Source organism: Diceros bicornis, chromosome 5 (genome assembly GCF_020826845.1).
Source record: "Diceros bicornis minor isolate mBicDic1 chromosome 5, mDicBic1.mat.cur, whole genome shotgun sequence".
Classification (NCBI taxonomy): Eukaryota; Metazoa; Chordata; class Mammalia; order Perissodactyla; family Rhinocerotidae; genus Diceros; species Diceros bicornis.
The window spans coordinates 1,292,573-1,318,357 of NC_080744.1; the positions used below are offsets into that span (position 1 = coordinate 1,292,573).

General features: G+C 47.5%; 2 protein-coding genes across 5 annotated transcripts in view; both read left to right on the top strand.

Moving 5' to 3' along the window:
- The window catches only part of TRIM9 (tripartite motif containing 9), a 136,819-nt gene extending 123,425 nt beyond the window's left edge, over positions 1-13,394 (top strand). For 2 of the 4 annotated variants that reach the window (XM_058540571.1, XM_058540573.1), the window contains exon 10: positions 7,121-7,352. In XM_058540571.1, the coding sequence (XP_058396554.1) occupies positions 7,121-7,309 (189 nt within the window). In that variant the 3' untranslated portion in view covers positions 7,310-7,352. Of the gene's footprint in view, positions 1-7,120; positions 7,354-13,383 lie in introns of those variants that run through there. The other 2 variants (XR_009219978.1, XM_058540572.1) reach the window with 2 other exon arrangements.
- Positions 13,395-14,857: 1,463 nt separating this feature from the next.
- PYGL (glycogen phosphorylase L) overlaps positions 14,858-25,785 on the top strand; it is a 34,473-nt gene continuing 23,545 nt past the window's right edge. The window contains exons 1-4 of the mRNA XM_058540584.1: positions 14,858-15,119; positions 19,694-19,795; positions 22,028-22,106; positions 24,960-25,063. Coding sequence (XP_058396567.1) covers positions 14,877-15,119; positions 19,694-19,795; positions 22,028-22,106; positions 24,960-25,063 — 528 coding nt within the window. The 5' untranslated portion in view covers positions 14,858-14,876. The remainder of the gene's footprint in view (positions 15,120-19,693; positions 19,796-22,027; positions 22,107-24,959; positions 25,064-25,785) is intronic.

A 25,785-nucleotide genomic window follows, 5' to 3' on the forward strand; every position in this document is an offset into this window, starting at 1 on the left:
ACCAGTTCTGAGCTAACATCTATTGCCAATCCTCCTCCTTTTTTTTTTTTCCCCCAAAGCCCCAGTAGACAGCTGTATGTCACAGTTGCACATCCTTCTAGTTGCTGTATGTGGGACGCGGCCTCAGCATGCCAGATAAGCGGTGCGTCGGTGCGCGCCTGGGATCCGAACCTGGGCTGCCAGTAGCGGAGTGCATGCACTTAACCACTAAGCCACGGGGCCAGCCCGTGGAAAGGAAGTTTTAATTCAATTAACCGGAATAATTGGGAAGATGGCAGATGAATGTCATGTCTCAAAAAAACCATCTTCAGGCATTTTGGAACCTTGAAGCAGTTATATAGGGAAAATGGGCAGTAAGGAGGGGGTCCAGGGATGTTGGTCTCCAAGTATGATGGGCTCCAGGCATCACATTGTTCCATTCTGTCAGCTGTGATGGCTACCTTGTAGGTGTGTTTCCCACCTGTGGTCAGCCTGTTCCTGGAGAGAAACTCATAGAACAAAGTTTTAATTTATCAAGCTATCAGGGAGTACATACGTAAGCAGAGGCCATAAATCAGGAGAGCATGTGAATATTTTTAGAGTACATGCAGAGCAGTGAGCAGTCACACAGAGGAGGAGCGGGGGCCATTTAGTGTAACAAGATGGCTTCACTTATGCTCGCTTCCAGAAGGAGGGTGTTAGAAGTGTACGAGGCAGCTCAAAGAAATGGGAACCAGAGCAGCTCTGAGTACCGAAGGAGCAGGAACGATGAACCACTGGTCTTCTCCAAGCCCCCCAAGGCCCAGCAGAAGCTCCCACTCTTTCTCATCTTGTCTCTGCTCAAGATTTGATTCCAGAAAGACCGTGTCTGATTTTGCTTGATTTCCAGTGTTGGCCTCTTTGCTGAGCGGGGGCAGGACAGCGTGACTTAGAACCCCAACCACTGATCCACTGAGGGCTGTTTCCAGAAAGTGGGGATGAGTCCTGGCAGCAAAGGAGCCAGGTGAGGTGACAGGTGTCCTGAATGGATGAGGCTACTTAGGTCTGTGCCTTTAATTTCTGGGACGGGTTCTTTTCTGACAAAAGCGAATGTTTTAGAAACAGCGGGAAGCAAGGAGGCTCCACTTCAATCTCCCAGAGAATAAACAATGGAGGGGATTCTCTTCAGTGCTGGCGTTCTGTCTCAGGATACCCAACGCTCACAGGTGATTCTGCTCAAAAACAGCAGAGCTCCCAAAACCTAGTCAAGACTGGGGCCACAGCCAGTTGTACCTGATACATCTTTTCCAAGCAATAAACACAGGAAATTGCTGCCTCTCAGCTACTATCTCACTACGTGTTGCTGAACTGGGAATTTTTTCTCATGGCATAAAGATCCACACAGCTGATTAAAAAAAAAATTCATTCTTTGGGGATCTGATCTGAAAATCTGTGTCAACATGGGCTCTTGTGTCACAAAAACACGGTTCCCAGCCCAGGTCAACCACTTATGAGATGTGAGCTCAGACAAGTTAATTAACCTCAATCGGCCTTTGTCGTAGGCTGGAGGTAACAACACCTACGCAATAGGGTGATGGGAAGATTAAGTTGGAAAATATGCGACGTGGCTGATACAGCCCCCACTGGGTTCTCTGAAGCTCTTGTTGATCCTCGCAGTGGAGAATGGTCCATATGTCATTACACACACTTTGCTGGTAGGTTTACCCTGTGGATGTGCAGAGGAAATGAGGTTTACAAAGGGTTTGGGCCTCAAATAACTTTAAAAGATCTAGGTTCCTTGAGTATAGTTCACAGCCATGTTTCTCGGGCAAGGAATGATACTAATCCCTACTGTCACCTTAGTGCTCACCATGTGCCAGGCACTGTCTCAGACTTCACTCTGATTAACTCACTTCATCTATACCACAGCCTCGTGAGGTCGGCATTACTGTTAGCCCCCATTTTAGGAAACTACAGGAAATAAAGCATGTGTAACTTGCCGAGGTCACACAGCGGGTAAGTGACAGAGCTGGGACGTGAGCCCCCACCTGTGATTGGGGGCCTTCGCTCCTAACTACTCTACTCCCCAAACACCAAAAGCACCAACCATACACCCCAGTGGACTGCTCAACTCCCTTCCTTGCATGCACAGTGGTTCCACTTGGGATCTGGAGCAACAAATTAAAACTCTTTTAAAATTATGTGTGTTTTGTGGATCCTCAAAAATAGATTTAAAGAACTTTCAAGTTTTAAGTTTTGTTAGAAAAGCACTTTATGTGAATCTGAGTTCTTGGAGGACAGTGGCCATGTCTTCAATACTATTCCATGAATTCACTGTTCCCTATAAGCTGCCCATATGCACGTGCACAAACCAGCCACAGCCACCTATGCATGCTCCTTTAACACCTGACATTGGCCAAGCTTCTCAGCTCCATCTGCTCGTTCAAGTGGCAGGTATGGCATGAAGGAGATGTTATCAACTGGCATGAGACAGTGCTCTGGGAGTAGAGGGGAATAGGTCTTCTCTCCATTTCCTGGAGTAGATTAAAAGTATATCCATGTATAAAAGTATATCCATTTGGCTATTTTAGATACTTCATATAAGGGGAATTATGCAGTATTTGCCCTTCTGTGACTGGAATATTTCACTTAGCATAATGTCCCCAAGGTTCATCCATGTCACATATTGCAAAATTTACTTCTTTTGTAAGGTTGAATAATATTTCATTGTGTATATATAGCGTATTTTCTTTATCCATTCATCTGTAGATGGACATTTAGGTTATTTCCATATCTTGGCTATTGTGAATAATGCTGCAATAAACACGGGAGTGCTAAAGTACATAGCATCAAGGAGTGGAATGGTGATTGCCAGAGGCTGGGAGTGGGGAGGGGAGTTGCTAATTAATGGCCATAAAGTTTCAGTTAAGCAAGATGAATAAGTTCGAGAGATCTGCTGTACAACGTTGTACTTATAGTTAACATCACTGCGTTATACACTTAAAAATTTGCCAGTAGCATAGATCTCATGTTAAGTGATCTTACCACAATAAAATAAAATTTTTTAAAAAAACAAAACATTTTATGTCCAGGCCCTGGAGAAATTCTGATAGAGACCTGGTCTCCCTGCAATCTGGCCCATGGCATTGGCCCTCTTGGTGGGTCACCAGGCTGGTGTAAAGAACTCTCTTCTCTAGGCCTTATCTCCCATCTATGTCCTGGAAGATGGGGAACAAAGCCAATGAAACGCCACGGAAAATTCCAAAGTAAATGAGGTGCCTCTTTGGTGCCCTCTTGCCTTCCTTTCTGTGTCCATCACTTCTCACCAGGAATACACTTTCCAAAGTCCTGAAAGCTGCCAACAGCTACCACTAGCCCCATGCCTCAGGAGCCATATTCAGCTCAGCCTCTTTTCCATTTCCCTCATTAATCAAATCTCCCAGCCTTCAATTTCCAGGTTATTGCTGTATCAGGGTAATAATGTCTAATACAATTTCTTACAACTTCCCACTAAGATATCCATATAAACTTCTTAAAATATAAAAGTTTCAACAGCAGTGAGAATCTTATCAACCATTTGATAGTGCCTAAAAAGAATGGAGACCCACGTCAGCATGAAGGGGGCTGGATGGCGAAACACAATTGTAGCCAAGACGCAAAGGGAACTTACTCAAAGAAATAGGCTCCACCCTCTGGGACAGAGAAGCATAGTGACTTGGGAAGGAGAGAAAAAGCAGCTCGAGTCACCCCACTATCAGCACCCAGCTCAGAAATGCAGGACCTGCACAAAATGATACCCAGGGAGCTATGCCCCACTGCACCCACTGCCTCCTCTTTAGTGTGCATTCAGTACACCCCACGGCTGGAGGCAGAGGGGCTGCTCTGCTGTGGAGGCGATGCTGACACAGGAAGGCTGAGGCGGGAAGATCTTCAGAGGCCAGCCATGCTCAGAATGTCTTGCTAATATTCTTGAAGACAAAAATGATCTTTCTTAGTGAAGCAGAACAAAAGGGAAGGAGTTAGGAGCAGGATGGCTAGAAGGATAAAAATTTTTTAAACTGCAGCCATTGCTGCATTGAGGACACTGTAGACAACTGGTTTGGGGGAAAACTGCTTTTTTTCTTCTTTTTTCCCATTTTTTTTGTTAAAATGCTTTAAAGGGAACTCTGATACTCTTTCTTTTGTGTGTCAATTCTGTGTATTGAATCCACGCCTGTCACACTGTTGTTTTTCCTTCAGTGTTGGGCTGTATGTGTGTTGAGGGCATACTGAACTCTATGGGTAGTTGCAATGTTTTCTCGTACCAGTGAGACTGTTCTCTTGCAATAGAATTGTCCAGGGCAGAGGAGGATGTGGACTGAAGATGTACTGTTCCTCACTTACAGTCTCCCCAGCCCACCTGTGGCTGTAAGTTACCTGGGACATTAAACCATTTCTCTTGCTCAAGTCTCCACTCTTGGAGCATCGCATTTGAGGAGGCCCACTCAAAGAGTTGTATTCCCAGCTTTATCCTAAGGGCCACCGTGAAAATATAGGTAATGACTCATCTGGTAACTTAATTTCCCAGTGAGTCCCCATGTCAGGGGTGCCCCAAGATCAGCCTCACGTTCAGTGATTTGCTAGAAGGTCCCCAGGACTAAGACGTAGTTAGATTCACAAGTGGAGTTTATTGCAGCTAAAGGACACAAAGCAAATCAGCAAAGGAAAAAGGTGCCTGGAGCAGAGTCTGGAGGAGCCAGGTAGGGCTCCCAGAGTCCTCTCCGAGTGGAGTCGCACGGATGGGCTTAATTCCTCCAGCAACAGCGTGTGGCGACACCCACAAAGTGCTGTTTACCAGGGACGCTCATTAGCCTCCACATCCAAGGTTTTTCTCGGAGGCTGGGCGTGTAGGGACCCTCTGCCCAGCAGGTGTCAAAACTCCAGACTCCCAGGAGGACAGCAGGTGTTCAGCATAAACATATTGCTTGCACAGACTAGGCATAGTGATCCACCCTTATCAGGTAGAGAATGGTGGGAAAACTCCCCAGATCCAAGTTCCAAGATGCTGGCCAAGGATCAACCTTGCAAGTGGGCCTTTCAAAGAAGAGCTGTCTCAGGGCTGCTGTGTGAACTCTTTTCTGCACGGTCTCCCAGATGCCACTCTCCCCAGGCCCACCATCTCTGATGTTGGAGTTGTTCTGGATGCTGCTGGGTCAGCTCAAGTCTTGGAGACCCTGTAAGAGACTGCAGGATCTCTGGTCCTATTCAGTTTTGCCATTAATACATAAGAAGTTCTCAAAAATATATGTGTTGAATAAATGAGCTATGTTAAAAAAAGGGGGGGTAATTCAGAACTGAAAGAAAATATTCCAAAATATTAACAAAGGATGATGCTATTACATGTGATTTTTATTTGCTATATATATATATATATATATATATATATATATATATATATATATATATATATTTGGTGAGGAAGATTAGCCCTGAGCTAATATCTGTTGCCAATCCTCCTGTTTTTGCTGAGGAAGACTGGCCCTGGGCTAACATCCGTGTCCACCTTCCTCTACTTTACATGGGACACCGCCACAGCATGGCTTGATGAGTGGTGCATAGGTCTGGCCTGGGATCCGAACCTGCAAACCCCAGGCCGCTGAAACAGAGAGCACAGACTTAACCACTACGCCACCAGGCCGGCACCTTTATTTGCTGTATTTTTATATGCCTTCCAAATTTTCTAGAATAAACACATGCTATTTTTATAAGTAGAAAACAAGTATAAATAAATGTTGGTTTCCAACAAATCTAAGTGATGGTCCTGTAGATCAGGTGCAGAACCTGCAGAGCTGAGCCAAGATCCCTGGATGACTTTGAGCCCAGCGGTACTTGTGCTCACAGAGACTCTGGGTGAGGCCCACACCGCAAAGCATTTGTCTTTTGGGACCCAAACTTAGTGCTTCCATTCAGTCTTCATAGCTCAAACTCATGAAACACAGTGGTCAACACTTAAAACAGACTTATCAACTGCTTAACTCAAAATAAAAAGTTAGAAGACCCACGGATGTTTCCCAGCTTCCATCGGTAAACGCTGCAGATGGCGAGTGCTGTAATCAACTTGTAGCCACCTCCACTGACGGCAGTAATAATTTTTTAAAATTTTAATTACTTTCCTAAGCATATCTTCTTAGGGTTAATATTAAAAATTAGCTTGCAGGAGGAGGTATCCTAAAAATATTCTAGGTAGCAGTGGAAAAGGATCCCAAATGTTTTTAAATTTGGCATGAGCAATGCGACAGTTTACATTGTTACCACTTATTATAACTTAGGATAACTAATGAGGATTCAATATTGTCAAATTCCTCAGTACCCACCTACTCTAAGTAATGCCAACTCTTTCTTCCTAACCTCCTAGTCAAACTTACTTTCTTCATCACTTCAATCCCTTTACCTCAAGAGGACTGTATGTCTGTAGTCAAACTACATTTTCCATATCGGGAAGAAAAAAATGGCATTACAACTTACGTATTAGATCCAGCAATTACATTCCCAACAGAAATAAGGGCATGTGGTGTGCAGTAAAAATACTTAGCAATATCTTTATGGCAGCTTTGTTCATAATAACCAAAAACTGGATACAACCCAAATGTCCATCATCAGTAAAGCAGATAAATAAAATTGTGCTACATTCATATAATAGAAAAATATACAACAATGAAAACATATGAAGTTTGGCAAGAACATAAATGAAACTTACAGACATAATGTTGTGTAAAAGAAGTCAGACAAAATAGAGATGTACGGTATAATTAATTCCATTTATACAAAGTTTAAAACAGGCAAAAGTAATATTGCAATATTGGAAATCAGGGTAGCAATTACCCTTAGGGAGGGAATGTGGAAAGGGCACAAGAGAGGCTTCTGAGCTGCTCATAATGTTCCTAGCTCAGTGTAGGTGGGATTTGCACAAGTTATTCATTTGTAAAAATTCATTGTGATACAAACTTAAGATTTATACTCCTGTCTGTAAGTATGTTTTACTGCTATAAAAATATCACCCCAAAAGGGGGTTTTACAAAGAGCTTATACATCAAAAGAGAGACATTGTTATTAAGGTTCTTTATTACGTTCAATAACTCTAAGATCCTGGCTAATAGTGTGTGCATAATGCCTATTTCTCCAGTTCTTAGGAGCTTCTGAGGACATCTCATTAACTCCAACGCAAATGTCACTGGTTCTTGCTCCAGTAGCCTTAGCAAACCTCCAGCCCCTGCACACCAAGACCAGAAGGTGTCTCCATGGCACCCAATCCTGCTGGCTACACCTCTGCCCCCTGAGCACGGCAGTTCCTGCACAGCCTCCTCATGAGTGAAGTGCATGGGGATGACTCACCTGTGCATGAGGAAGGTAAAACAATGTTTCTGGGGCCTGAGTATTTTTTATAAAGCTTAGTGAGAAAATTCTTTCCATTTTTACCAACAGCCCTCCACGACCCCAAGAACACATGCTTCTAGGGGGCTAGACCAGGGAAAAGGATCACGAAACTGCTACAATGCCCGGTCAGACTTGCTGATGAGGCTTCTTCCTGGCTCAAGCTAATCACCGGATTCCGTCTGCGCTTAGGGCAAATTCTCACCCAGGAAGCTCCCCAGCCTCCAGCAGCCGCCCACAGCTTGCTAGACATGCCCAGATAACCAAACCCCCGCAACAGGCATGGATGACTCCACCTCCCCTGGGCACACTGACTTCACTCAGGCCTGTCTCACCAGTTCACAGACATGCCCAGACAGGCTTGAGAACCCGTGACAGACCCCAGATGGACCAGGGTAGAGACCCTCTGCTCTGTTAGTCCAATGCTGTAGACTCGGATGGTTGACTGTGTGTGCTAAATCAGCATAAGGATGTTAAGATCCCATGCTTTTTTTATTTTTAAGATTACTTCAGTGTTCTGTATGAGAATAAATTATTTCTTTAGATTTCAATGTATTTACATCTAAGATTTTGAAAGAGAGAAACTGCCATCTACTTTTATGTTCTGGCTAGAGGGATGAAAATCATCAATTTTGATTTATCTTCTTTAGAATAGGGGTAATTTTTTCAGAGCGTTTTGGTGCATAAATATCTGGAACAAAGAGAGAAATAAAGCAGTCATTAAAATTGCCATCACATCCTTCTGTACCACGGGGTAGCCTGAGATGTCGAGTTTCAGTGGCAAATTCCTCCACCTGCTGGTATGAGCCCATCTCTGCAGTTCTCACACTGGCTCTTTTCCTCAAAAATACAGAAGACAAATCGTCATGAAATTATGAGTGGAGTGAAACTTCATGTTTCATCTTAAACTGGAAATGTATTATGATTCAATGACTAAGATACTATCATTTGAGAGGGTGGAGGAGGAGACAGAACTTCCACGAAGAAAGAGAAACAGGTGTTGTCATTCGGCTTCAGGACAAACACAAGATGCTCTTTCCTCCCTGTGGACTTAGATAGCACTTAAGGTCTAGGCCAATCATTGTTTCCTTCAGCAAATGCCACCTTATATTTTCACATGTGTGTGACACCTTAACCTAGTTTAACAGTTCTTAGGAAGGCAGAGACCATGGCCTGTATTTTTTGTACATTAAGAGTGAGCACAGAGCCAGCCCTGATGGCCTAGTGGTTAAAGTTTGGTGTTCTCAGGGCTTTAGGGGCCCGGGTTCGTTTCCTGGTCATGGAACCACACGACCCGTCTGTCACTTGCCATGCTGTGGTGGCAGCTCACATAGAACTAGAAGGACTCACAACTAGGATATACAGCCATGCACTGGGGCATTGGGGAGTGGGGAAAAAAAAAAAAGAGGAAGATTGGCAATAGATGTTAGCTCAGGGAGAATCCTTCCCTGCCAAAAAAAAAAAAAACAGCATAGTATACAGTATACAGTACCTTGTATACAGTGGGTACTCATTCAATGATTGTTTTGTTGACTTGCCAAGTTGGCCAATACTTCCAAGTCCTTCTTTCACCAGGGACATGACCACAGGGGAGTCCTATAGTCATGAGTATAAGATGATCACTCCCACAATAAGTATATGGACTTATACTTAAGTATAAAGGGGAAGGGGCAGATACAGAGAGGGAGTCAGCTCCCAGAACAAAGGAGAACACTGTGTCTGGTTCTTCTGCAGTCATTGTGGTTCACTGATGTATCCCAGGTGCCCAGCACGATGCTGGACACACAGTAGGTGAGCACATATTTTTCTAATAAACCAGTAAATTAGAAACAATGAATTTGAAAAAGAGATAGATTATCTTATGCAAAACTCTGCTTAATGAACTATAATCTACCTAAGATAACAAATGCAAAAGCAAAGCCCTGTGTTTGTGCACAAGATCAGCTTTTAATAGATCATCCCAACTCCCAGGCTCCTTCCTTGAAAATACTAAGTGGAAAGAAGCTATTTCTCTCTGTGTTTTAAGCTCATGTTACCCCTCAGTATCTAAGCACCTTACTGGTTAGAGCTTTAAAGGTGGGTAATTAAACAGCTCAGAAATGTTAAGGTAAATACCTGGCATTTGAGAACCTCGTGTTGGTCATTTCTTAGGTTTACTCTCTAAGGGAACAAAATCCTAAAAACTAATAATATTTGTATAAGAGCCTGTATATTTTTTATGGTTAATGCCTGCAGTTAATGAATCACATGCAAAGGGCACGTCAAAATTTGAGTCCAAGAGGGTTCTCATAACAAAGGCCCTGAGACAAGGGGACCAGAGAGAGGCCGGCTCTAGGGCTGCTTGCATCACGATTACCTGCAGAAACCCTGTTCTTAGCACATTTCTCACTTCCCTTCCTCTGTCAAGGTTTGTTCATATCTCTTTGCAAAATTTTCCCAGAATGAATCTCCTCATTCATTCCCACAAGAAGTCAAAAGCTTTTTCTGAAACATGAGTCTTGCTTCATGAGTAATAACGCCAGAGGGTAAAGCACATACAAGCAGTGATAAACTGAGGTGTGCAAGAAACAGGGCTTTATTTTTTTTACATCAGCTTAACTTCTCATTTGAACCTTCATTCCTCCAGGAAGAGGAAAATGTGAGCTCCATCAATTGGTCCATTTAACTGGGGCGGGACGTTGTGGGGAGGGGAGCCTCAGGCCTCGACATCTCTCCCTGTGGTGTTCTCTGGGCTGCCTAGCCTCCCTGGAGACAGGGAGTCTTTGTGACCATGGCTAAGCCCCGACTGCAGAGAGCCTGCAAGCAGCCACCTCCTCCCTGGGGTCTGCCCCTGGATTTTCCGAGGAAGCAGAGCGACTTCCCGGCTGCTCTCAGATGATGCTCAGGCCACCTGGGGTTTGTGCTGCCTCCCCAGGGAAGCAGACTCCCCCTCCAAGACCAGCGACACTGCTACTCCCCTCGCTGTGTGTCATCTCACTCCTGCCCCAGCCTCTGCAGACTCTGGGCCCTCACTCCTAGAGTCTCCCAAGTGTTAACGGGGGCCAGCTGTCCAAACCAGGAAGGCGCCCGTCCTTCCCAGAGATTATAAACACAGGGGCCAGAGAGGCTTCTTGAGGGAGATGGAAGAGTAATCCAGCAGGAGAAAAGTAAAACACTGGCTAACATCTAAAATATAATCCCAACCCCAAAGGTGACATCTCAATCATGCTTTCAAGATCCCAGCTCTTCTCTACTCATGCTTTTTGGAGCTCAGCCATCCTGTGGAGTGAACAGGACAGAGATCATTGTCCTTACTACTTTGCAGAAGTGGAAATTGAGGCACTGAGTGATTCTCCAGTCTCAGCACATTCCACAACACTCATATCAAGACCGGCAGAGATTTGGGGGAGAAGATGGGTTGTTAGTTAAATATTTCCAGCTTTTCAGGAACTCCCTCTGGACCACGCCTAAGAAGCCAAACTACCGTATTAATGAGCAAATCAAATATGACAGGACCTGAAAGTGCCAGGAACACCCACTTGGTTCAAGACAAGCCAAATATATTCAGGCCACAAGCGAATGGTCAGTCACAGCCAATCACAGAGATGGCCATGTGGTCAGCCATGATGTCTGCAGATTCTGAGGGCACTCAGGCACCTCACTCAATATTTAAAACAGCAGAGCCTAGGTGATAACCTCGGTTGACAGCTTCAAACACTAACTACACTGAGTGAAACGTCCTTAAATGCACTCAGCGGGCACAAAGCTCAGCTCAGCTCTCACACCGCCCATCCCAGAGTGCCAGTGACCTGCGGTGGGACCACCCTGGACCTCTGGACTTCCCTAGATTTCAGACCTGATTAGAAGCAGGTCAAAAGGCAGAGAACAGTACAAAACAAACCAAGTGGACGGGGTAAGAATCAGCGGAGGCACAGGGAGGATTCGAGGTTACTCACCAGATCCCAAACCCGTGTCAGAAGAGGAAAGCAAGCTGCAAAGATCTGAAAACCTCGCCAGCCGCTTACTTGTTAAGTGATCTTGAGAAAGCGATTTACCTTCCCTGAGCCTCAGTGTCTTCATCTGTAAAGTGAGAAGAAAAACAGAACTTGCCTCACAGAGCTGGCGAGAGGAGTCAGTGAGAGAATGTTACGAGCCCAGTCAGAGCCCATGGAAAGCGTAGCCGCAGTTTCGATGCATCTGCAAGTGCCGACACGAAGATCCCCACTCTGAAACACAGGGCTGTTAACCTAGGCCTGTTTATCTAGTATCTTTCTGTGGCGGCCGCCAGAATGGGCCTCCCAGACCTCCAACTGCAGGGGGCATAACAGACCAAGGGCTGCGGATACCCCTGCTGTGTTTGTGCCAAGGCCACCCATCCCGGGAGTGCCCCACCAGTGACCCAGACAGTATGGGGACGCCTCTGACATCCGTGGACTTGGGCTCCACTGCCAGGTGGCCTTGCTGGGTCTTCTGGTGCCTGGGGGGCAGTCTGGGGGTGCTCCCTCTGGTTCCTCCCTCCCTCTCTCCTTCCCTGGGCCCGACTTGCTTCAGTCAGACGCTCCCAGGCTAACTTGGCTCCCTCTCCATCTTCTCTGCCTCAGGCTTCCGCCCTAATTAAATCCTTGCACTTTTGATCTTGTCTCAGCATCTGCTCCTCTGAAGACCCGGCTAACACACTTTCCCAAGTTCTTTTCCGACAGTGGGCAACTTCTCCTCGTCCTGCGAGGCCCGGACAGCGTGTTCCACTGTTCACAAGTGCATTTCACCCCTGCAGCCCTGGGGACGCAGGAGAGAAACAGGAGTAAGGCAGGTCATTGTTGCCAAGGCTGCTATAAACGATGTGATCAACTCAAGTCTGACTCTTTTCCGGGGAACCACAGTTTTGCTGTTTCTAGTCAGGGAGAGGCTGAAGGAGAGGTTTTTAAAGAGAATAATCTTCTTGGTCCAGTAACTTGACCCCTCTAGGCCTCAGTGTCCTGGACCAGGTGTTAGATTTCAAAGGGATCTGGGAGACCACAAGCTCCGTGTTTCCCAAACGCCATTCACATTTATAGTACACTTTTTGGCCAACCCTGTACCACCCAAACTACACTGTTTCTTTATGTAAATTCACTTTAACTTAAAATTTAAAAGCAAGGTTTATATCAGAATGTAACAAGCATCATTTACCATAAAGAGAAGACAATGTTACTAAATTCTACTTAGATGCTAAAACCTGGAGAAGGTGTAGTCTTCGCCTGCTTTCTGTTAAAAATACAGATTAACAAGTGTTAGACATGCTAACACCAACTAGGCCTTTCCAGAAAGCCTGAGAGAGAAGTGAAGAGGGACAGCCATCTGACAAGGTGATGTACTGTCACTGCAGACTCATCTGTGGCGCCCCACACCTCCTGGCACCACCTGTCTTCTTCCACATGGGGTTGGATGGTCCCCCAAACTCTACAGTTCTCAGGTTTTCCCCTTTGAGAGACGTCAGCTCGGGGGTGCGGGCTCAATGACGGGATACCGAATCAGGTAAATGGAGCGTTTATTAGTTCATGGTTATCCTGGGTTTCCAACAAGGATTTAGTACGTCTAAGTAGACGGGAGGCTAGGATCCACTTGTTTGAAATTGTCTTAAGCAAAACTAAGAAAGAGCAAGTTTGCCTGTGGTGTCTGCCATCTCTGCCTTTGCACCCTAATTCCTCACCCCACGCCAGATACCCAACATTATGTTGCCTTTTGCTGCTCAGAGCCCTCCCTGGGAGTAAGATCCACTTAGACCTAGCTTCCCTCATCCCTCTGCTCCACCCTATTCCTCCATCCAGCTTTTAGAGGTGATTGAGCTATTTCACACCAACGTGTGAATGACCCGAAACTGGCTTAAAGCTGTGCCCATCCTAGGGGTATTCAAAGCTGATTGAAAAAACACATTTTTTCTTATCCAATTTTTCAAGAGACGCTCCCTCTCAGCCTCCCCTCAAACTTGACCACACAGGCCTGGTTACGTTCAAGACCGATCATTTTGACGTGGTTCCACTCTCCCTCTTAACTCAGGGTATTTCTGGCCTCATCCAGATGGCCCAGCGTCATCCTCGTGTCCCCTGTAAATGCTTTCCCATCCAGGTCACCGGTATTGCATGAGGTCCAGCGCAGTCTCAGCTCTGCCCCAAACGCCTGGGGTCTAAACTCGGAAGCTGGGAGGACAAGGGGTCTGGATACTTTGCCAGATCTGTGAGATCTGAACTTTCATTTTCATGGTGGGGGTGGCATTTAGCCTGAGTCAAACAATCCCACCCCCCACCAATGCATCAACTCAAAGTAATCAGCTTTGGTTTATTATTAAAAGTAAAATCAATCAGTTGTACTAAGGTTTTTTTTGGGAAACTCAGTTCTGGCAATGGACTGTGTCTACAGTAACAGATTAATATGTACTAGTTATTGAAGAAGAAAAGGGCTCTGGATCCTCACATACCACGTGCTTGCCTTCGCCAAGCTTTAAACACACACGTTCAGTGAATGCCACCCGAGCTGGAGGGGAAGGTGCACAGACCAGGCTGCACTGGGGACTCAGCGGACTGCTCTGTTTCACGTCAACAAGGCTTGGCTGGGCCCCTCATCCCTTCGTGTCGCACGTACTCTTCTCTCTTCTCTCGTCTCCCCTCTCCGCCCCTTCAGTTGAAAAGTGATTCAAGGTACAAGCTCCTGCCAGCTACTCGAGCCCGAGGTTCGGCTCAGGACTTCCGGTTCTTACCAACTGTCTCTACAACGAGCAGAAGGGGCTTCGGACAGAGCGAGCACGGGTCTGAGGAGTCAGGGATTCCTGAGTCCCCCCAAAATAAATGAAAGCACAGGGGGGCGCGGGGGATCCCTTTCTGAGGTCTGGGATCCAAGATGGGGCGATGCCACCGACGGACAAGGGGTGTGACAACTGGAGTGGGAGCGCGCCGACCCTCCGGGATCCTCCCGCAGCTCACGGTGGACCCCCTTCCCGGTGCGAAATAGTAACAACGAGAGGGACACGGCGAATAAACGCCTGCAGAACACAAGATTGCCAGCGTCGTGCTTGTCCACACAGGTGGCCTCCTGTCTCCAAGAATCCAGGGCGGGAGGCAGGACCGAGGCTGCTCCAGGTTCCGCGGATCCGAAGAGCGTTCCGAGGCTCGGTGACCTGCGGAGGGCCGCCTGCAACCGCCCATCATGCGCGTCCCTCGCTGACCACCTGCGACCCCCGCCGTCCACCCCGCGCCCCCCGCCGCCCCCACCCCCGCGCCCTCCGCCGCTGTCCACCCCGCGCCCCCGGCCGTCCACTCCCGCGCCCCTCGTCGTCCACCTCCTGTGCCCCCCGCCGTCCACCCCCGCGCCCCCTGCCGTCCACCTGCGCCCCCCGCCGTGCACCACCCGCCGTGCACCTCCCGCGCCCCGAGACTGAGGGCCGGGCCACAGGGCGGGCGGGGCGGGGCCGAGGGGCGGACCCCGGACTCTCCTCCGCCTCAAAACCGGCGCCGTCCTCCCGCCCCGTCCAGTCCCGCTCGCCCGCCGCCGCCGCGATGGCCAAGCCGCTGACGGACCAGGAGAAGCGGCGGCAGATCAGCATCCGCGGCATCGTGGGCGTGGAGAACGTGGCCGAGCTCAAGAAGAGCTTCAACCGGCACCTGCACTTCACGCTGGTCAAGGACCGCAACGTGGCCACGCCCCGCGACTACTACTTCGCGCTGGCGCACACGGTGCGCGACCACCTGGTGGGCCGCTGGATCCGCACGCAGCAGCACTACTACGAGCGGTGCCCCAAGGTGAGGCCGGGCGGGGGACCCCCCCCCCTTCCCGTCCTCGCCCCCGGGACCCCGCCCCGGGGACCCCCGTCCTCGCCCCCGGGACCCCGCCCCGGGGACCCCGGTCCTCGCCCCCGGGACCCCGCCCCGGGGACCCCCGTCCTCGCCCCCGGGACCGCCGTCCTCGCCTCGGCGCCCCGCCCCACCCAAACCCCTGTGGCCCCCGGGCCTCCTCGCGGTCCTCGGGTCTCACGGACTTGGAGCATCCGCCCCGCACTGACCAGGGGTCGGCGCGCCCCGTGCTCCCGGGCGCGGGTCTCGGCCCCGCGTCGGCCCGAACGAGACGGACAAATGCCCCGCCCCGGAGAACTTCATGTTTAGAGAGGGAGACAAATATAGAGAGTCCGCCAAAGGGTAGTAAGAGCTGGGGGGAGGGTGGGAGCCACAAGAGGACCTGGAGGAAGGCGCCCCACTGCTCTGGGGGACGCGTGGATGACCCGGAGTCCCGGCTTCTGTGGGGACTGCCTGAGTGGAGTGCAAAGGGAGGGACAGAGGTCCTCCCCAGTTCCGCTGAGTGGGGTGCAAAGGGAGGCGCAGAGTCCCCCCCCAGTTCCTCTGAGCGGGGTGCAGAGGGAGGGGCAGAGGTCCCCCCAGTTCCGCTCATTGGGGTGCAGAGGGAGGGGCAGAGGTCGCCCCCAGCTCCTCTGAGTAGGGTGCAGAGGGAGGGGCAGGACCCCCCGCCCCCGCCCCGTTCCGCTGAGCGGGGTGAGGAGCTCCCGGACTTCCTGGATCCCTGCGGGGTGGAGGCCGTGGGCCGGACTCTCAGACCTGCCCCAGAGCTGCGCAGGGAGGCTGCGCACAGACCACCCCTGGCCGCTGCGCGGGCTGGCGTGGAGAGCTCCTTAGGTGCTTTCGGGCGCGGGGAGACACTGTCCCGCCCGGCCAGTCTGGGAAGGTGGGGCGGGGAGGATGGAGGAGGAGCGCAGGGAGGGGACTGTGTGGTGCAGAGTGGGGTGCAGCAGCTCTGGGCGCCGCGGGGAGCGGGAGCGAGTCTGCGCAGGGAGAGGAAGCTGGAGGAGCTGGTCGGACTCACACTGGAAGGGAGAGGGTGCATCCTGGAGGCAGTGGAAATGCGTGTAAACACGTATGAGGAATTTTTTAAATATGTAAAAGCATGAAGAAGAAAAGAATAGCCCACAATCCTAGTGCCCAAGGAACCCCTGAACACAAGAAAGTGAATTCTCCTAGTAAGGAGATGCAGCTGTGACTAAGCTTTCACGGGAAAGGAACTTCCTCACGCCGGAGGGCGGGGCCTCTGCCCAAAGGCGGCAACTGCTGCAATCCACCCTTAGAAAACACTGGCTGTACACGTACGCACTGTATCTTTTATTTGTATGGAGCGGACGCTACAAAGCACACCATACTGCCCCTGAATTACTGTTTACGTTTTTACGCCTGCGAGTGAGATGATGAGCCGTGTTTTAGAACCTCCCCATCCCCCATAGCATTTAGCATCATAGAACCCACTCACCCACCGTGTGTTACTCCTCCAGCGGCTTATCTGGTACTTGGTGGTTTTCCTGGTTCACCGGGCTCTTCTTTCCTACTTGAGTGCAGCCAGGTATCCCGACAGTGATGCACTGCGGATGCAACTGTGAACAAGATTATTCCACACGTGTCGATGAAGTATCCACTCTGTGACAGTCGTTCACCTAGACAGGAGGTCCCTGCCCTCAGGAGCAGAGAGCGGAGCTGTGGGTGTGTGCAAGCTCCTCTCCCGCCTCCTCTGCTCTACAGTAACTGCAGGTGAACCCCAGATCTGGATCTCTAGTCTGCATTCTTTTTCAGACTCCATTCCTGGGTCTCTAAGTGCTTGGTGAACAGATCCCCTCCTGTTTCCTCAAACTCAAGTCATTGTCCCTCCCAATCCTGCCCCATCTTCTGTGTTTCTAGTGTTACTGGCCTTGCCATCCTGATGGTCACCCAGACACAGAACTTCAGTCTCACAGTTCATTTCCTCCCATAATCCCTGTTCAACAAGTTGCCAAGTTCTGCCAATTCCTGCACATTCCGGTGAAATAACCCACTCTCTCCCATTCCCACCTCTCTGCCTAAGTTGACACCCTGGCTGCTGGTCTGTGAAGTAGACTTCTAAGTGGTTACCTTGCTGCCCAGAAGTGGCAGCGTGTGGCTGGATGTGGCTAGCAGACATATTTGGTTTGGCCAGCGAGGAGTCTTCAAGCAGTTTCGTTTCCAGTGCCTTCGGGCAGGCTGTGTGCACTCCATTCTTGGCCCAATCCTCCACTGTATTATGTGACCTCCCTTCCATTTTTATTTTCTCTGCCTGGCTCCTGAAGGCATCTGAGTTTGCAATCCCATCTCATTCTGTGCATTGCAGTCCAATTAAGCTTCCTCAGACAACACATCTGCCCCCTGCTCAGCTGTCATTGCTCCCACTGCCTGCCACAGCCCTTACTCAAGCATTTAAGGCCCCTCTCAGCCCAGGTGGACCTGTCCCTTCCATCTGCTCTCCAACTTCCTTCCTGGGCTTACCGTGCTCTCCCACCAAACCAATTTGCTGTCCCCATCCATGCCCTGTACTCCCCACTTTGGGGCCTCTGCCCTCACTGGACCCTTCATGTGGAATGCCCCTCCCCCCAGCTGTTTCTACACTCACTTCTGGCCCATCCTGCAAGTTGCAGTGATCTTCCCAGAACTACCCAGGTCCTCTGATTACTGCTAGGAATAACATTAAAATTATTTTAAAATGTTGGTTATTGTTATATCTTTATTTTATCTTTATAAGTCCTTTGAAAATGTCCAGTTTTTGAAAAATATACATAAAATATTAGTAATAGTGCATGCTTATAATTTGTAAGGTATTTTGAAGAAGCTCAAATATTTTACTACCAGGAGTATATAATAAATGTTTAGAGACCACTAACTAAGAGGATGAGAGATATCTATTTTTCAAGGTCTTATATATCCCAAAATATAAAGTGAGGTCCCCCCTAAAAAATAACTTATCAGAAAATAGGAAATCACCTTAAATTCACATCCTAGTAAAGTCTGTCATGTAATGAGGTGCTCTCTCCATTACTTTATTTAAAGCAACAACATTTTTAGGAAGACTTTGAAGTGTCTTAAATTGTCTTAAGTCCATGCTAATTAGGAATGGTTAAAGGGGAGGAAGAAATTTAACACAGATATAGTCATTGTTTCTGAGGGCATGACCTCACAGTGCAAGTGTTGGATATATATATGGTGCCCTGATGTTATGCAGACGAGCATTTGTGGCTTGAGATGCTCTTTCCTGTGATGCAGGGGCCTCATGTACAGGGGCACCAGCCATGGGGGTGAGTGGTGCCATGCACTCCTTGGCCTGTGTCTGCCACAGGAAAGATGCCTTTTCCCAGCTCACACAAAGGCATCTAATAAGCTGATGAGGGCTCTAATGACAGCATTATAGATATTCAAACAACTTGGATAGAAATAGTGACGATGTGCTCTGGAAAATGCTGTTGGATGACCCACTAAGATACAGATGTTGACTATCCGTGTGAAGACTTAGAAATCAATTGTTTCATAAAATGCACGTGGGAAAAAGTGAAGTTCTAAATTGACATTTTCATATAATATTTTAATTTAAATATATGTGTAACTAATGAGATAAATATTACACTAGGCATTGGTTATATTGAACTGTAGTCATAATTTTTTATATTTTCAGGTTGACCAAATGCTTTTCTTTTTGTTGTTTTGTGTTTGGTGGAAAAGAAGGGACTGATACGCAGAGTAAGATACTGTAAAAGCAGATGAAGAAGTTACTCACTGATCCATTTCTTTTTTTTTTTAAGTAGTAAACTGCACTTGTATTTTAAAAGATTTTAGGCAAGTCTGACCTCTGCACCATTCACCTTCAACTCTGATCAGACTTACCTGGCTTTTACTATGTCAAGGGCAAACAGTTTCTAAATTGATAAATTTCCCATTTCCCCAAGAACAAACACCAATAAACCTGAGGAAGTTTTTTGTTATAGCCAGCTCATAGACTTTCTGGAGTAATTTTAATTTCAAAGTAAGTAATTGAGGTCTTGCTTGCAGCAGTCAGTCAGGAAGGAATACTTGCTAGCCATCGGGGGTCTCTCGAAGGAATTCATCTTTGTTTCCTGGGTGACTTGAGATGGTCACAGCCAATCCCACCTGACTCGAACGCTGTAATTATTCTACAACGAATCATGGGCTGTGTCAGTTTAACTGTCTTTGTCCAAAACATGGTTAATTCATGAGGCTCATGAATGGGAAGAAAAAAAAACACAAAACATTGAAACTCATTAGTTGGATCAGTTTGCTTTGTTCCCACCTGGGGGATAAAAGATACTGAACTGCTTTGCCAAAAATAGTGTATAAAATGGTTTTCCCGAAGCTGGTTGTCAGTGATGCTTTTATTTAGCCCCTTGCACGTCTGTAGGGGTCTGGCCTGAACCTGTGTAAAGTCGTCCTGCCTGTCTGTCTCCTGTTGCTCACCTTGGGTTTTGACTTTACAGGTAAGCTTGGCCTCGTAGTGTGAACAGGACCTCTTTTCTTTTTTTCAGAGGGTGTATTACCTCTCTTTGGAATTTTACATGGGCCGAACGCTACAGAACACTATGATCAACCTTGGCCTGCAGAATGCCTGTGACGAGGCCATTTACCAGGTACCTCATCTCTGTATTTCTCTCATCCTCTCCCTTGAAACTTCAAGTTCAAGTCAGGAACCTTGGAGATGTAGCACCAAAAAAAAAAAAGGTGAAAGATTGCTTGTGTAGACATGGCTATTAGACTGTTAGAAATATAAACTCCTAGTGCCCTCTGGTTCAAGAGAAACTAAGTTAGAGAACTAGTTTTGCCTCATGAGAATTTTCTTTTGCAGTCGAAGATTTGACAGCATTCTCCAGCAAACTGTGTTTTAGAAATTGGCATCTGAACAAGCCTTTTTAAAGGACTTGAGTCCCTGCTATCAGAAGCACAAGCTTTACCTTGGGCTCCTATTACTTAAAAAAAAATGATCAAAGTTTGACTGTTGTTCATATATCAAGGCAATATGTGAAAAAATAAGCTTTTGAAATTCTGTCATCATACTCTCTATTGCTTAATGAGATGTAAAATACACTTCCTCCTTCAGTGAGGAGCCTGAGGTCTTAAACCTAAGATGCTACTTTGTTTGTATGAACATTTTTGACTGTTTCTCCCCTGAGCCTCAGGGATCTCATACCTGTGTTTGAAAGGAGGCCTGTGTGTTTGCAAAGACATTGCACACGTGAGACTGTTCACGCTGCTCCTTTTCCTGGGCGTGGAATTGTGCCCTCCTGAGGCCAGCTGCTTGTCACTAGGGCTGGTCCCCTTCATGTGGGCTATTTCCTCAGGTGCAGCATTTCCTGTGAGAGAACCTTTCAGTTCTACTCCACTCCCCTTTTCTTTGCTTCCCCTGAAATCAGCTGAAGATAATACACCTCTCAGACTAGCATGTCACCGGGGGGATGAAGTAACCCATGTCTGCATGCCCAAGGTTTATACCCTACTCCAGACTTACGTTTTTAGAATTTAAAGAAATCCTGAGTATTGGCATTAGCAGTCGCCTGGCACAAGGACCCCAGTGAATGCTGGTCACCAGGGAGCAAATCCAAAAGCCCCTCAACCACGAACAGAAGCAAACTCTGAACTCTTAGAAGACTGAATTGTTGAGACTTGTGTGAGAACGCAGCCTTTGGTGTAAGGGGAGGATCCAAATGGGTGGCTCCATGGAGACTGGGGCATCTGCTCCAAGCACAGTTATGTCTTATGCGCATCTTTTCAAATGTGTGAATTATTTTTCCATTTTAAATACTATCTAATTTCATAGATTGCATCACTTTCAGGTAAGAATGCAGTCATTTTCACAACAGACCATCGTTAGCTGAGCATGGGTAGATCATTACCTAGTCAGCCTGGGACAGGTCATTTAATCTTCTGCCATCAATCTCCTCATTTTAAGATCAGCAGTCCAAAGTGATCTCCAGGGCTGCAGAATTCTGACATGGGTCCACACTCGTGCTAGTGACCTCTGGCTATGCAGGTCCCAGCTCTTTGGGGCAGGGAGCTGGGCAACAGCCGGTTCCATCCATCCCCGAGTTCACAGATGCTCCCTGGCCTCCCACAGCCTCTTATCCAACCCGGGGAGAAGTAGAGGACTTTAGCCCCATCCAGCTGGACCACAGGGCTGAGATTTTCCCGACTGCTGTCTGGCCCCAGGCCCCTGGGCAGTGACTCACTAACTGGCTTTGGGTTAACAACCGTTGACCCTACTGAGTAAATATGTTGTGGTCGTGAAAAGATGAACTTTAGTCCATCCCGGAAAGTCTGACCTCATACCTTTTGATAATTCTCAAAATCAATTCGGCCCAGTTAGCGTCAACTTGGTCCTGGACTATTTCTGAGGTTTTACCCAAATAGCACAAAAAACAATTTTAAGAAGTAGTAATAGCGAACGTTTATTGAGGACTATCAGCCCAGGAATAATTCTAAATGCTTGTTTCCGTAATCGCACTTGATCACAACAGCCCTAAACAAAGTAGTTGCTGTTATCCTCATTGTTTAAATAGGAGAAGAGAGGGGTAGAGAGATTTACGCCTTGCCCAGGGTCAGATAGCTCAGAAGTGACAGAGTCAGGAGTGGACACCTAGAGCCCTCGCTCTTCTCCATCTGCTGCTCTGCCATCTTGCACAGTTTGTGTCTGCAGAGGGCAGTGTCTGCAGTGGGCATCCGAGGCCAGACTAGCTGCAGGGAGCTGCCAGGATTGGGTTGTGCACAGGGGCACCTGGATGCCCGACCCAAGCTGTAGGCAATGACTGTTGTCTCTGAAGCGACCTGCGTTTATATCCACATCCATGTCGCTCTCCTTTCATCACCAGCTCGGACTGGATATAGAGGAGTTAGAAGAAATTGAAGAAGACGCTGGGCTTGGCAACGGTGGTCTTGGGAGGCTTGCTGGTAAGTGACATTGTGAGTGTGTTACGCTGTCTGGCCGATTGGTGCCTTCTCAGATTCCATGCACGACCAAGCTTAGAAGAACCAGGCAGGCTTTTTGGAGAAGTGCAAGGCATGACCTGGTGTAGATCTATTTGTTTTTGAGTTTGCCCTGTGGTTTGAGCAGCTCTAGACACACAATAGAGAAGGGAACTTGAACAAAAGAGACATTGCCTAAAACCCTCGGAGACATTGCTTAAAGAGACATTGCCTAAAACTCTTGGAGACATTGCTTAAAACCCCAAAGTTAACCAGATCCTTCCTGTGCACTCAAGGGTTTCCAAAGTGACCCCTTCACTTCACTGTTACCTGGTCACAGCTGCTCTGTGCACAATCTTGTGTGTATGATCTAAGTTGTTTAACCATTGTGTTGTCTTGTGCACTTGACAGTTTGCTTTTTGATTGACTAGTTGGCAATGACACACTTGTTGTATCACTGGTATGTTTAGGTAATTAATATCCTTTTTTGTATGGATGCAATTTGAGTTCTTTCCTTTATCCAGGAAATGATTTTTCAACAAATATAGAGGAAAACATTAAAAATATAATACCAACTCCATTAAATTAAAAATATGCATCCCCATGACCAAGCAATTCTGCTTCCTGAAATCTGCCCCAAAGAAATACTCAAACATGTGCACAAGGAGGCGTGTGAAAAAAATTGTTACAGTATTGTTTGTTAAAGCAAAATATTAGAAATAACCTAATGTCCATTGACAAGAGAATAGGTAAGTGACCAGGGAACATCCATGTTACAGAATAATATGCGACAGCCTAAAAGAACAAAATTGATCAATATGTACTTCCCTGGATAGACCTCCAAGGGGAAAAAAAAAAACAAGTCACATTCAAAGCCACACAGTGTGATATTATTTATGTTTTTAAAAAATTAAATATTTTCGGTAAGTATGTGTGTAAATCCATAGGAAAAAAAGTCTAGAATTTGGCATACTAAACTGCTCCCTGTTATCCTCCTTAGAGGGGAGTGCAGACCTGGGGGTGGCGATGAAGTGGAGGCTAGCCCTGTCTGTAACATTTTAATGTTTTTACAAGGAGTGTGAAATTTAAATAATAATAAAAATGTACCACCATACATGTATCTATCAGATTGTACTCTATGAAAAATATCTGTTTCTTCTCTTTTAGAAGTGATTCCAAAATCTCTAAATTTTACACACACTCTCAAGTTACTAGAAATCCATTTCCGTGTGTTTCATATTATTTAATTCCTAGATTATTAGTTGCATGGTGCTTTAACATTGTGATTAGTACTAGAAAATACTGCTCTGGGGTACTGGCCACCTTGTGAAGTCAATCATCGGGCGGTTTAGTAAGCTTTCCATGGGGCTGCGGGGAGACCAGAAGAACCAATGACATGCCCGTCTGAGAATGACAAGCCAGCCTGCCTTCCTTTTACATGAAGCCCCAGACCTTCAGTACTTGTTGGCTGGGTAAACCCGGCTCTGTGCCTGATGTTAATGACCTCACTCCTTCAGTTGACTGATAAGAGCGAAGTGGCGACTGAGGCTGAGTAATTCTCGTTAGATGACCTCATCTCTTACCTGACTTAGAAGGTTGGGACCCCATTCTGGTCAGGCTCCGAGGATAATTTGATTAGGACCCAGGAAAAGATCGGTAGCCATGGCTCTAAGAGAGCAGGAATCGGAGGGAGCCAGGCCTCATGGCACAGGACTGGAAGACCACTGAGGTGTTACGGTGACTTGAAGGCCTCAGCCACTGGCCTTTGTGATCTCCCCGTTCAGGCTCCACCGTGAGCCTAACTCAGTCCCTTTCCGTTTGGTCTACAATTTCCAGTGTTCTCCTCAGTTTTAGATCCTACTGTACATTTCCTCATTCTCTGCATATTCCTCAGATCACATTCCCGAGAGGGGCAGTCTCATTAGTGGAACCCCTCAGCCGGTTGATTGGCTGCTGTGGATCAGGTGCTCTGTCATGCATGCTCTTGGTACAAGAAACAGAAAACCCAGCGAAAACTGGTTCAGCCAACAAGGACGTGTGCTACCACAGAGCAGGAACTCCAGAGGGTGGGCCGTTCCAAGATTAGTTTATGCAGCAGCTCAGCTCGTCAGTTCTGTCTGGGCCTCTGTGGCTCCTTTGGCTTTGCCCTCATGGAAGAAAGATGGCAGCAGCCAGGGAAATCTGTCACCACACCCAGCGACTTCCTAGCACCCCTCACTGGGCTGAATGTCATTGAATGCCCACACCCAAACCACTCCCTGGTGGAGGAGGTAGGGTGACTGTGACCGGCTCAGAGGCTGGACCAGTCAAGCAGGATGCACTTTCTGGGCCAGCCTCTCTGAAGCGTGTGGCCACCTGACACCTGAACAACACTGGAATTTCATTACCAGAAAGAGAGTCTGCCGCCGATGTTCAGCTGGTCAGTCAGGGGGTCACATGAGAATTGTACTGTCCTTTTCAAACGGGGCCACAGAGACAGCTTCCCTTAGAAAGGGCAGACACACTGGTGGACACATCTAATGCAGGCCAGCTTCCTCATCTGTCCTCAAATGCCAGCATGTACACCGTGGTCATATCTAGAGGGCAAAGTCATAAATATTGTTTGTTTTCTTCTTTACACATTTTTGTATTTTCTAACTTCTCTATAGTATTCATTTTATAATTAGAAAAAAATGTTATTTTAAAAAAGTAATACCCCTGGGCAGCAGTCTCCGTGCTTTAAAATACAAATGCAGTTTCTCCTAGAAAAATGTTCTGTGGCTGCCATGTCTGCAGAGCAAGATTTGAAGTCAGGACTGACCTGACGACTGTCCTCTGCCTGTGCTCTGTCTGGTCCAGCCTGCTTCCTGGATTCCATGGCGACCCTGGGGCTTGCAGCCTACGGATATGGCATCCGATACGAATATGGAATCTTCAATCAGAAGATCCGAGATGGATGGCAGGTATGTGAGCCATCTTTTTAAATTTTGTATCAAAGCACTTCACCTTCATGGTGTTCTGGCTGATTTATAATTTACGGACATTTGACGTAGAGCTTTACTAGTTTCTCTGGCGTCTGATTGACATCCATGAATACTGTCAGTCTTCCCACCTTGGGGTGTAAGCTCCCCGACAGCGAGAGCCTGCCAGTGTCATTCTCCACCAGAGCCACAGCACCCTGTGCAGTGTCTGACTCACCCCGGTGCTCTGAAAGTGTGTGTCACAACTGCCTGAATGGGGACCACCTGCCGTGTGCCGCGTCTGTTCTCGGCAGCACGCAGAAGGGAGGAGCACGTCTTTTGATTCATGATGCCCCCAGTGCCCCTGATGGTAGGAAGCGTGTCACCGTTTTGTAGGTGAGAAAGCTGAGCTCTTGAGAGGTGGGGTTCCCTCAGATCACACTGCTGGCTGATATGGTTCTATAGCCCAGATTTCCAGGTCCTCGGTCAGGGTTCTCTTCTACTCTTTGAGTCTTGCCCTCCTTAACGTGCCTGTTGTACAGGATGCGTAAGTTCAGTGTTCCAGCTTTTTATAAGATGAAAGCAGGCAATCTTGTTAACTGTCATATCCAATCTGGTACATATTCAATATGTGTAATTACAGGGCTCCATGGAGATTTGCACAAATAGTCATCAGTCCATACAAATGACCCTCATTTTATTTTTATATCACCAGAGCAGATTCT